The sequence below is a fragment of the Sturnus vulgaris genome, chromosome 25 (genome assembly GCF_052056855.1).
Source record: "Sturnus vulgaris isolate bStuVul1 chromosome 25, bStuVul1.hap1, whole genome shotgun sequence".
Lineage (NCBI taxonomy): Eukaryota > Metazoa > Chordata > Aves > Passeriformes > Sturnidae > Sturnus > Sturnus vulgaris.
The window spans coordinates 7078861-7091512 of NC_142267.1; the positions used below are offsets into that span (position 1 = coordinate 7078861).

The window sequence follows — 12652 nt, forward strand, 5'->3', positions numbered from 1 at the left end:
AGCTTTCCAAGAGCTTGTCTGGGAGCTCCTGTGCTCTCCTGATGAAGGGAGGGGTGACAGCAATTCCCAGGATCTCCCAGTGTGTGTTTGCTTGGCATTCCCAATCAGGAATTCTTGCCAATAAAGCATCCTGAGCAGGTTTGGATAAATGTTTTTATCCTGTAAAGTTCACCCTCCTACAGCAGATGTTACACCAGGAGGAGCAGCTGGCCTTTTCCTTGGAAAAACCTGCATTTTCCACCTGAAACCTTTTATTTGCTTGGTTAGGGATTATTCCGGGTTTTGGGGCTCACAAGGAGTTCGGTTTGCAAATGGAACAGGATTTGTTTGCTGGGAAAAGCTGAGGTGAGGATAGTTGGAATTCAGGGCTTGGCGGAGGCCGGCAGAGGGAGTATGTGAGCCCGAAAGCCTCCCCATTTCCTACAAAATTTAGGGGATTTCGGGAGCAGGGGAAAAGGGAACAGCCGATTATTGCATCCGAGCAGCTCCTCTTGTGTTGCCAGGGCTTGGCACGGCAGATTTTGGCAGGTTTGAAACAAAACCAACTCTTCTCAGGGTAATAATATTGTCCAGAACCATGGAAATTCTCCAAATTCCAGATACATCCATAACAAGTGGAAAGGTTGGTGGATGGTGGAGATTTTGGCTTTTTTCATGGCATTCTGCAGAAATATTTAAGGATTGTCTTTTTTGGTGTTGAAAGGGAAATACAGAACTCACAGGAATTGTGTTTTCAGACTTGTTTCTCGTGTGAGCAAAACCAGGCTGGATTTTGGGTCAGTTGAAGTGTTTTCTTCATGCTTCCATTATAAATTTCCTGCATATTTATTAATATGTATTAAGCTTTGGAACCATTTATGAGGTTTTGTAGTAATAATAATAACAACAATAACAACAATAATGATGATTTTCCTACATACACCTCAAGTGTGGTGTTGTTAAATGCTGCTGCTTCCCCTTTTCCTGTGAACCCCACACCAAAAAGTCCCTCAAACGCCAGCTCCCTGATTTGTATTCCACCAATAAATCCAGGATAACCCCCACATTTTCATTCTGGTTTTCAGTGCATTAATTTTGTGGGAAAACAGATTCAGCAGGATTTATTTGTAAGTTGCTGTGCTGTTTGTGCAGTAAATCCTGCTGTGTAATGTCATATTGCTGCTTATTTTTTAACTGAAACCTTGGGAAAAAAAGAGCAGGAATCTGGAATAGTGGAAGGTCAGCTCTTCACTGGGCTGGGAGGAATTCCTGGGATCTTGGTATCTTTTTATTGCAGAAATATCAACCAAAATTCAGCTGCAGTGATGCTGTTTTAGGACAATGGGCAGCAGTAAAAATTATGTCATTTGGAATGTTTTCCCAAAGTCCCTGGACCCACTGTTCTAACAGACAAATCCATCACAGGGAGGTTGTGCTGACAGAGAAATGGAATTTTCAACTGGCAGATAGAATTTAGGAATCCTTTTTTTTTCCTAGGTGACTTGTATGAAAGAAAAACAGTTTTCTGTTGGAAAAAAAGGGGAGGGAGAGCTGTTCTTTTGTTCTTCATAGAATTCTTGGAACTGCCTGTTTGCAGGGATAAGGAGTATCTGTGCTGCTGGTATTCCCGAGGTTCCGCTCTGCACAGACAGGTTATTGCTCATCTCACAGCTTCCCAGAGGCTTCATTTTCTTGTTTTGGACTAAAATCTGCTTTTTCCTCCCCATTGTTGAGCTTGACCAGCAGCTGATTTCCAAAAGGATCAGTTCCAGCTGCTGCGGGTTTGGGAGACTGGGAATATTATTTTATTTAATCGTGTTTATTGAGTCCTGAATCTCGTGGTTCCCACGGACCCTGTGCTACTGCTTTTATAAAATATTGTGTTTCTCCTCGAAAATAGTGCTGGATTTTCCTCTTTGCACTCCAGAAAAGCTCTCAGGACTTCTTTTAGGGCAAAACCAGGAGCAGGGAAAGCTGCAGGTGAAGTCCTTGATGGAACAGCTAGAGAGACAAGCACAAGAATACTAAAAATGTAGAAAGAATCCTTCCTCTTTTTTAAAAGGAAAAGCGAACCATTTCTGTCTGATGGAAGAGGATTTTTATTTGAACTGGGGCAGAGAAGTGTGACTGTCCCCAAAGTGTCCCCCTGGAGACGCTGGCACACAGACGAAGTGATTCCAAAGTATGAGGAAGAGTCTGGAGCAGGTTGGACACAGTTGCTGCCTTCTACCCCTAAATTACCACCAGAGCTCCTGATTGCCAGGTGCAATTAAATCCCTCTCTCCTGGCAGCCCAAGCCCTCGGCCAGCTGGGGCTGGGTCCTTTGACACACCTGGAATGTTTTGTTCCTGCCGCTGGTTTTTGGAGAGAGCATTTCTTGTGGCCTGTGAAAATTGAGCATTCCCTGTGTGTGATGTGCTCTGACTCAGGACTGGTACTCAGCCTTTCATTGCCATTCAACAGCTTTCCCTTGGAGGCTTTTTTCCTTAAAATCCATAAAAAGATGGGGGGAAAAAGCCAGGTCGAAAACCCTGCAAGTTCAAGCACTTCCTAAAGCAGCTGGAGGTTGTGGAGAAGAGGAGGCAGCTTGGGATGGGAGCCACCAGTGCCACCCACGCCAGAGCTTTGGGGTCTGTGGGACTGGGAAAGGGGCCTGCAGGTAGAAAAACCTCCTTGGATCAAGAGGGGATTTGCAGGAGCAAGTTTTGAGCAGTGCTTCAACCCAGTGGGGTTATTTTTGTCTGCATTTAATATTCCTCAGCTGTTTGTTCCAGATAATTACTTTAGGAATAAATAGCAGGTTCTTAACTAATTTCAGGAGGGGAGAGAGGGAAAATTGAAGTGCTCTGAAAGGAGGAAAAGGATGATGAAATGTTTTGCCAGCTGGCAGAGAGGCAGCTTTTAGGAAAGGGCAGGCAGATTCCATCAGCGCCGGCAGAGCTCTGTTCCCGCTGCCCTTCCAGTGCTTCCTTTCAGGTTGTTGGAAGCAGCTGCGATTCCTCCTTGCTCTGGCTCCAGGCTGATTTCTGAACTCCCCAAAAGCTTACTTATATAAAGGAATATAAAAGCATTTCTCTGGGACCAGGAGGGCTCTGGGGTGCAGAATATCATGGAATGTTTGGGGATTGTGTCGGTGTTTTCAGGGATCGATAGGGTCCCGGAGTTAATTGGATTGCAGCTACTTTGAGATGAGACACAACTACTTAAATCTCTTGGCTGCAGATTTTTGAGTGCTCAGAGATTCGTTTTAGCCCAGGTACAAAGTGGAGCCCAGCATGGTGCAAGCAGAGAGCACCTGGAGAGCCAGGAAAGAGGAGAAAGCACCTCTTGCATCAACCCACAATGCAGGAATACTCAGTTCTGCTCCTGGAATAACCAGTAGAAGCCCAGGTGTGACATTTTCTCCCATGGATCTGCTGAATAACTGGCAGCAGGAGTTGCTGGGATGCTTTAACTCTTTCTTGCCAACTGCCTAGGTTATTTTTCCTTTTTCTGTATTGGAGCAGGCGTTTGGGACAGGGCTTTGCTTTGTGTTCCAGGACTGGTTATTCCCAGCCTGCTGTTCCAAACAAAATCCACATCTGTGGCAGGTCAAGCTTAGAGGGTTATTTTGACAGCAAGCTGCCTTTTGGGAGCTGAGTTTATTGCTGGCTTTGTTTTCCTTCCGAAAAAGAACATGGCGTGGGTGTCAAAACTCTGAGGATGGTTATTCCTTATGCTCAAATGTTTAGGAAACAAGGATTTACCAAAGGAGATGCTTTGGAATGTTTATAATATCAAGTGACTTGGAAAGAGCAGTTTTGCTCAGTGGAGCTTCTCCATCTTCAGATATGCTATTTGAGGCTCCTCCCACTGTTTTAAAATCGGCCTTAAAGATGATTTTTGTTGTTTTGTGCCTGGGATCAGCCTGCCGATTTGGGTTACTCCCGAGCCTGCTCCAGAGGAACCAAATTGGGATTTACTAACTGGAAAACACCTTTTTCTAGTGGGTGTGCAATTCTGCACTTTCCATGACTTCCTCCAGCAGGATTTGGACATAATTTAGAACACAAAAAAAGGACAAATAAAAGTTGTTAGGATCACTCAAGGTCCTGACAACCCCCCAACCTATCGCCAGCCACAGGGTCCAGCTGTCACTGGGCCGGAGGCAAATCTTCCTGCTGGGATTCTGGCACGGCCTGAGGGGGTGAAACCTCGGCCTCCTGGGGAGCTGCTACATGTTCCCCGCTGGGAGGGAGGGACAGACCCTCCTGCCCTTCTGTATTCTGAGCAAGAGCAGGGCCCCATGCCAGACTGGTGCACGGCCCCATGCCAGACTGGTGCACGGCCCCATGCCAGACTGGAGCACGGTCCCATGCCAGACTGGAGCACAGCCCCATGCCAGACTGGAGCACGGCCCCATCCCTGACTGGAGCACGGTCCTATGCCAGACTGGAGCACAGCCCCATGCCAGACTGGAGCATGGCCCCATCCCTGACTGGAGCACGGCCCCATGCCAGACTGGAGCATGTCCCCATCCTGGCTGGAGCACGGCCCCATCCTTAGCAGGGGCACAGCCCCATCCCTAGCTGGAACACAGCCCCATCCTTAGCAGGGGCACAGCCCCATCCCTGACTGGAGCACCAGCAGCTCTGGCTCCATGCTGTGTCAGGATGGAAAGTGACACAGGCACTTCCCAGCCATGGATCCCTTTGCTTGGAAAAGGCCCAACTATACATTATTTCATTTTTTTTAGCACAGCTCCACTTTTCCTTTCCCCCCCCCCACTTTCCATCCCTCAGCCCCTGGGAATTCGTGCCTGTTCTGCTGTCTAAGGCGGGTTCCTGGCAGCAGCAGCAGCGCCCGTGTCACAGCATTTGGGTTCCAGCCTCCCCTGTCACAACATTGACTCCAGCAGGGATTTCTAACACAGGAAATGTGCAGAGCATCTGCTGGGATACGAGTTCTGTGCTGGCTTCTGCCGTGGTTCCTTCCAGAGATTGACAACCCTGTGGATTTTCCAAAGCTGCTTCATCAGGGAGCCTGACAGCAGTGGGGACTGATGCTGTCGCCTGTCATTTTCCTGGGCACGAATTGGTTGCCATGGAAAAGCTTTTCTGCCTGGGTCTCTGCCGCCTGCCATTCCCACAGCATGGGAAAACCCTCGATTAATAACAGCAGCTGAGGTTATTCCTGATAAATAAACCACATTTAGAAATCGGGTCAATGACCCAAGTTGATGTGGTTTAATGGGGTTTGTTTATCAAGGTATTTCTGTATCAGGATACTTCTATATCAAGATATTTCTGTATCAGGATATTTATCCTGCTAAGTAACCCATGTTAAACCATGACATCAGTAACTTAAATTCTTTCAGCTGTATTTTCTGGACTAATTAGAGCTTGGAAAAAATAATGATAATATTCTTATATTAGAGGATATGAGGGAAAAGCTGTGTCTTGTCTTCCCTCTTGGGGAGCTGGTTTACTTCCTGGCTTGCTGCAGGTTGGATTTATCCTTTGGACTGTGTGGATCTGCCTCCAGTAATCCTGGTCAGTTCAGGACTGGGGGATGGCTGGGCAGTCTCTGCCTTGGGGACTTGGGAGGAACTCAGGCTGAGTGCTGCAAGAACAGGGAGCTAGGCCTGGTTTGTGTCCTTTCCTCATGCTAGGAAAGGATAAAAAGAGAATTTCTGGAAAAGAAAGCCCCATGTCATCCCCAGGAGCTGTTACTGTGGTTTGGGCTGTTGATCCAGGAGCACTCAGGGAGCAGCTTGGTTTCTACTCAGCCACTTGGAAGGGAAAAGTGCTGCTGCTTCCCTCAAGACGGGCTGACTGCTTCCTGGGAAATGGACTCCAGGGGTTTGTCTTGCAGTGACAGGCATGGATTTAACCTCACACGGTGCCAGCTGCCCAAACTGGACGCAGCCACTCGTTAAGGTGGATTTATTTCATGATGGATTTATTTCGATTCTGTCATCGAGGTGTCACCTTACACTTGGGATGTCGGGAATAGCTGGAGATACAACCTCTGATATCCTAGCCTTCTATCAGCAGTAAATCCCGGGGGGATTTGCTTTCCTCACCTCCTGCCAGCCAGGGCTGTGTGCAGGTATTTCACAAATGAAAAGGGAGGTGAAAACGAGGTAGGGAATTTTTTCCCCACAAGGAGTTGTTTGGGGTAAAACAGCCTCGCTGGCAGAACAGGTTCCACCGGATGGAGGGACTGTAAATGTCGCTGTGATTCTGTCTCATCTCGGGTGAGATTCCACAGGGATCCTTTCCCCATCCCAGCTGGGCCCCACGATGCAGGGCAGGGCGATGTCTCCTCATGCCCAGCGAGGGAGCAGCAGCTCCAGGGTTTTGGCTTTGGCTCTCTGCTTCCCACTGGAGGCAGCAGCAGGGTGGTGAGAGATGGAGTGACCTGGGAAAAGCCGTTCCTAAACCACTCTCAGCTGCTGCAAAACTCACATCCTGCACTCAGGGATAGCTGTGGTGTGACACACACCCGTCCTGATCCTCCCTGTGACCTCCCCTTGTCCCTTTTCCCAGCTGTGACGTGGGATGCCATGGCCAGCTCCTCAGACAGTGATGATGATGGGTTCATGGCCGTGGATCCAGAGGACGCCGTGGTGGAAGGGACGATGGAGCAGGAGGATGAGCCCCACACTGAGCTGGAGGTGGAGGAGCCCAGGCCCAGCTCCAGATCGATGCTGGAGCTGCCAGAAGAGGTTCTGGAATACATCCTGTCCTTCCTCTCTCCCTACCAGGAGCACAAAACTGCCGCCCTTGTCTGCAAACAGTGGTATCGACTGATCAAAGGTACAAGTGATGGCAATGCATTTCTTTAATTGTGGGAATTGGAACCTAGCTCTCTTTTACCTTTGCCTCTTGTTTTCCCCTCAAACTCTGAAATCTGACTTCTGGGAAATCCCAGGGAAATCCTAACAGCCATGGGGTCACTGGCCTTGCTCAGAGTGGGCCTATAGCTGTACAGAATTGAACCCCTCAGCCTCTCTCAGGGTAGAAAATCCAGAGAGGCTATGAATTCCCATCCTGGAAGTGTCCAAGGCCAGACTGGACGGGGCTTGGGGTGACCTGGGATAGTGGAAGGTCCTGCCCTTGGCAGGGGTTGGAGCTGGGTGAGCTTTGAGGTCCCTTCCAGCCCAAAGTGAAACAAAGCCCAAGCCCCACGACAGAGCAGCTCTTTTGCTGCCTTTGGATGCTCCCAGTGCTGCAGTGGTGACCTCAGATTGCAGCCTCTTCCCCAGAGCTCCTGCCAGTGTCCCACAGCTGATGTGGCTTTAATTGTTTGCATCTTGCTCAATAATTAGCATTCCCAAAGCTGCTGCTTTCAGCTGGAAACAGCCCTGCCTCTGGTTCTTACAGCTCTGCCTGAGATAAGTGGAATATAAAATCTACATGAGTAGAGATGTGCATATTCCAGCTTCCTGGAAGAGTAGCCCAGAGATATAGATCCTTCCTTTGCCTCTGCACAGCATTTATTCCAGAGCCTCCTGGGGGTATTTTAATGCTGGAGAAGTATGATACAGCAAATAAGGAGGGAAAAAATTAGACAGATATACAAGCAGAACTTCTGCTTCATTTTGTTTTAGTACACTGGGTGATTCCTGGTACGATGGTATTGGGTGCACACTTTAATCAAGAGCTTAATTTAAAAAACAGGGAGTTTCAGAGGAGAGCAGTTAAATCCTAGGAAATGGGACACATTGCTGCACAAGGGGAATGTGTTCCTTCTGGGAAACAGGAGTGGGTGTCAGGTGAGGAATGCCCTTGGCAGTTTGTGGGGTGATGGCTCATTTATGGACCTCTCCTCGACTGAAAGCATTGCTCAGATTCCAGGCATTTCCCACTGCCCAGAGCTCAGCAGGCTGGGGGTTAAAAAAACACAGCTACTCCAGCAGGGACCAGGGCCCAAAATTACTCTTTTTGTGCATCATTTTGGGGCAGCAGCTGTCCAGAGCCCTGGGGAAGGGCCTTTTCCAAGTGCTGCAGCCCCGAGGGGCTGCTTGGCTGTTTCCTGGAGCGGCCTGCAAGGGATGCAGCTGGGCTGGACAAACACCTGGGATTCACCCCAAAGGGATGTAGGAAACATCCCTGGAGCCAAGGGATGAGCAGCCCAAGGCACAGCGTGGCTTTGGGCTGTGTCACCTCTCAGGGGACAAGTGGTGCTGGGCAGCTGGGCCTTTCTGGGGCAATTCCTGCCAAAAAAACGTCTGGAACCACCACCTGCGAGCTGTGCCCAGAGAGGTCACTCGAGGTGAACAATTGATTTGTGTTCTCCTGGTTAATTTTTCCTGTTTGCCAGGATACATCTGCTATACAGTCCTGGAGCTCACACTCCCTTTCCCGTGTGACTCTCAGGGATCAGCTCCTTGAGGACCCCAGACTTTATTTTTTTATTTAAAAAAACTCTTCCTGTTTTGTATCCCGGAGTGGGATTTCTTGCTGGAGGTTTTCCTTGCGCAGGGCTTGGGGAAAAACTCTTGGCAGGTTGTGGCATCCTCAGCTCAGGTGCCACCAAGTGTCTGCTGGGCTAATGCTGCTGCCAGAAACCTTCTCCAGACCCTTTTGTCTCTTCAGGGAGCAGCCTCAGCACCCTCACACAGAATCAATGGCGGCCTTGGATCATCCCTGCTGATTTTTATCACTGGTATCTCCAACTTTTTTCAGATCCCTGTCCAGTAGCTGCGTTCACACTCTTAAAAATTGATCATTGCACTGAGGTTCCATGAGGAAAGGGAAGCTGCCCCTCAGGGTGTGATGAGAGAACAAGGGTGCAGCAGAGAGGGCTGAACACAAGCTCTCCAAAGCATCCTAGTGCTTCCTTCCTTTCCCAAGGGTTCTCCTTCCCGAGCTGGAGCTGCCGGGGACGTCATGACCTGGCCCAGTGCATGCTGCTGATTTCCACATTTGCAGAGTTCCCTTGTCTTTATTCTCTTTAATCCCCTGCATTCCCAGGGTGTTTCTAACCCAAACACAGGAGGTTTGGAGCTGCTGCCACCGTGCAGGCACAGTTTGTTCCCAGGTTTGCTGACTGTGTTGTTCTCTCCCCAGGTGTGGCCCATCAGTGCTACCACGGCTTTATCAAGGCAGTGCAGGAAGGGAACATCCAGTGGGAGAGCCGCACTTACCCCTACCCTGGCACCCCCATCACCCAGCGCTTCTCACACAGTGAGTATCCCCTGGAGTCCTGATGGGAGCTGCCTTCTTTGGGGGTTGGCAGTGCCACCCGTGCCTGTCGCCGCCAGTGTTGAACCCACAGCTGTGCCAACACTCGGCACGAGAGCAGGGATTTGGGAGCTGCTGGTCATGATGGGCTCACTGATCATAGGAAATGCTGATGGAGTGGAAGTGGGGTGGGATTGTGGCTTTCTGGTTGTGCAGGGATCTTTCTGCAGCTGCCCAGGTTGGAAAACTCTCCCAGATCATGGAGTCAACCCTAGACCAAAACCTGTCCCCAGGTGCCACATCCATGCGCCTTGGGAGACTTCCAGGGATGGTAACTGGCCACCCATTCCATGAAGGATTTCTCACAATATCCAACCTAAATCTCCCCTGGCATGGCATGAGGCCATTTCCCCTTGTCCTATCCCTGTTCCCTGGAGCAGAGCCCGACCCCCCGGCTGTCCCCTCCTGTCAGGGAGTTGTGCAGAGCCAGAAGGTCCCCTCGAGCCTCCTTTTCCCCAGGCTGAACCCCTTTCCCAGCTCCCTCAGCAGCTCCTGGTGCTCCAGCCCCTTCCCAGCTCTGTTCCCATCTCTGGACACACTCCAGCCCCTCAGTGTCCTTCTTGTCCTGAGGGACCCAGAGTTGCCCCCAGGATTTGGGCCTGAGCTTTGCGTCCTCCTCAGCAACCCCTTCCTCAGCCCCTGGAGTGGAGTCATTCCCATCAAAGCCAGTGAGTTTTGGGAAGTGCAGCACTCAGGGATGTGCACCAGCTACTCACACAGGACCTCTACATCTGTGAGGAAAATTGGGAATTCTCCAGTGTGCTGGGTTCAAATCGAACAGAGCTGCAGGTGGATTTTCTGACAGAAGAGAGCGATTCAGCAGTACTCAATGTGTGAGTGAATTTTTCCTCTGCTTCCAAGATTCTGGAAGAGAACAGAAAGGGAAAAGATACCTAAACACAGTGCCTTTGAGGGGAAAGATACTGAAATAAACCCTTTTCTTTGGAGTGCAGTAGCATTGAGCTGCCTCAGCTCCAACAAAAAAACATGACAAAAATTCCATCCTGTAACTCCAGCATGGAGTCTGAGCCCTCTGGGGGACAGCTCTCGCAGGAAGCAAACTGCATTTTTCTAAGGGAAGATAAACACTGTGCAAGCCCTGCCATTCCAAGAGTAGCAGGCATCACATTTTCATCTTCCTAAGCAATAATTTATGAGGCAGCCGCTGAGCTGCCTCCTGTCAGGACAAGTCCGGGAGACGCTGTGGGGAGCTCTGGTGAAGTCATTGTGCTCTGCCGAGATATCCTCGGCTTCCTGAAGGATGAAAAGGCTCCGCAGTTCACAGCTCGTTTTTAGCAACGTTGGTGAAGTGCTTATTAACGACTTCACATTTGCAGGTATTTCCCATCAATTTTAGCAGCGTTTTTGCGACTGCTGAGTGCTCAGGTCAGTTAGAAATTCCCTGGAAAAGGCTCAGAGTTGCCCCAAAGAGCACTGTATGCTCTTTCCTTTATCCTGCTGCCTGCCACGGGCTTCCTGGCTCCAAAGTGAGTTGTCTCCCTAAATCCACTGCCCTCGGAGCGTGTAATCCGTATTAGCCTCGCTTGGTGACAGTGCCCCGGCTCGGCCCGGCCCCGCTGGCCACGGCAGCGTTATTAATGCACTTCGTGGGCACAAAGCTAATCTGGATTAACTTGTTTGCTGACTTAAACGGATTGGTTTGTGAGCAGCTGCCCAGATCTGCAGCCTCTGCTTTCCCTGCAGCAGTGCTCTGTGCCTGCGGGCGAGATTCCAGCGTTGAAGCTAAGGGGCAAATCGTCAATTCCGGAAAGTCAAAGTGAATCTCTGAACCGTCACCTAAAATCCCAAGGGATGACGGTGAACTGAGGTGGAGGGAACAGGAGGTTTGGGCAGGGGGGAGGAATGCAGGGGGGACTCACAAAGCCCTTTTTGAGGGATGAGTGGTTTGCCAGTTTTTGTGGGAAGACGTCACCGCCCAGGCACGAGTCAGTGCTGCCATCAAAGCTCTGTCTGGGGCTTGCTCTCTCTTCCAAGAATTATTAGAACTATCCCAGAATGCTCACAGGGAGCACAAACGGACAAGGAGGGGAATTTTAAGCAGTTGGAGGTCAACCTGTCTGCTCTCAGTCCTGAAGGGGGGAATGGCAAAAGTGCTTGATAAGGAATAATGAATGGAAGGCACTGCCGTAGGGAGGGAGTGCCTGGCAGGGATCACAGCTGAGAACAAACTATGGACAAGCTGTCGCTTTTCCAGAAGATTTAACTGAAGCTGCAGAACTGCAGGACATGAAGTATCAGTAATCCTGGGTGTTTAGGGGCAGAAATCCTCCCTATTTGGGAGGTTTTGGGTGATGTTTGCAGGAGTCACCGAGTTGTTTTATGTATGAACCTGCGAGGTCATAGCAGGGCGATGAGTCACTGGGTGAAATCACTGCCCGCAGTCGGAAAACGATGTCAGGAGGCTCAGGAATGCAGAAACGGAAAAGCAGCAAAGGAATGCCGACCGTTGTGCCAGGGATATTGATCCATTGCTGGAGGAGTGACTAATTTTAAGCATTGATTTATTGTTTTTGTTTCCACGGAGCCTGGGGTTGGTGGCACCACCGGAGTGAGTAATTACAGCAATTTGTGGGTTTGACAAACCCGTTGGGAGCGGTGAGAGCTGGAATGTTTGTTTTACAGGATGGGCTGCCCCTGGAGCAGAGCTGCAGCTCCTCCCAGCACCCAGCCTTGCTCAATATCCCTGGATTTTTGGCTGCACCCAGGCCCTGCAGTGCAAGGAGCAGGACAATGGCATTTTCGGGAGTGAGGAGATCGAGGTGGAGATGGAGATAGAGGGAGATGGGAGAACTAGAGGTGTTCATCTGGAGAAGAAAAGCTCCAGGGAGACCTCAGAGCCCTATCCAGTGCCTGAAAGGGGTCCAGGAGAGCTGGAGAGGGACTTGGAACGAGGGATGGAGGGACAGGACACAGGCTTTCCACAGCCAGAGGGCAGGGATGGATGGGATATTGAGAAGGAATTGTTCCCTGGGAGGGTGGGCAGGCCCTGGCACAGGGTGCCCAGAGCAGCTGTGGCTGTCCCTGGATCCCTGGCAGTGTCCAAGGCCAACACCAAGGGCTGTCACCCTCCAACCCAAGGACTGTGTGGGAATGGGATTTACAGCCCAGCTGGCTCCTTCCTATCTCTCCAGTTGTAAACACAACCCTTGAACTTGGATGGGTTAATTTATTTCATGTTCTCTGAGTTTCAGAAGTTAATGTTCTTCAGTTATGGTGAAGGGAATTGCTTTCCATTTGGTTTTCCCTTCCCAGCATCTCTGCTTTGGGTGTTGGCTGCTCTGGGTGAAAATCTCTGATGATTCTTTATCAGGACAGGGAGTCAGGAACGTGGTCAGAACCAGCTGCCTCTGCTCTCTCTGAGCATCAGTGTCTTCAAACATCAGAATTATCGATTCATTTCCAAAGATAAGCCACTTCTGCAG

General features: G+C 50.0%; 1 protein-coding gene across 2 annotated transcripts in view; it reads left to right on the plus strand.

Annotated features, from left to right (window-relative positions):
• Positions 1–12652, plus strand: part of FBXO42 (F-box protein 42) — a 44672-nt gene that overhangs the window by 8999 nt on the left and 23021 nt on the right. For both annotated transcript variants that reach the window (XM_088178848.1, XM_088178849.1), the window contains exons 2-3: positions 6510–6779; positions 9036–9152. In XM_088178848.1, the coding sequence (XP_088034974.1) occupies positions 6527–6779; positions 9036–9152 (370 nt within the window). In that variant the 5' untranslated portion in view covers positions 6510–6526. The remainder of the gene's footprint in view (positions 1–6509; positions 6780–9035; positions 9153–12652) is intronic.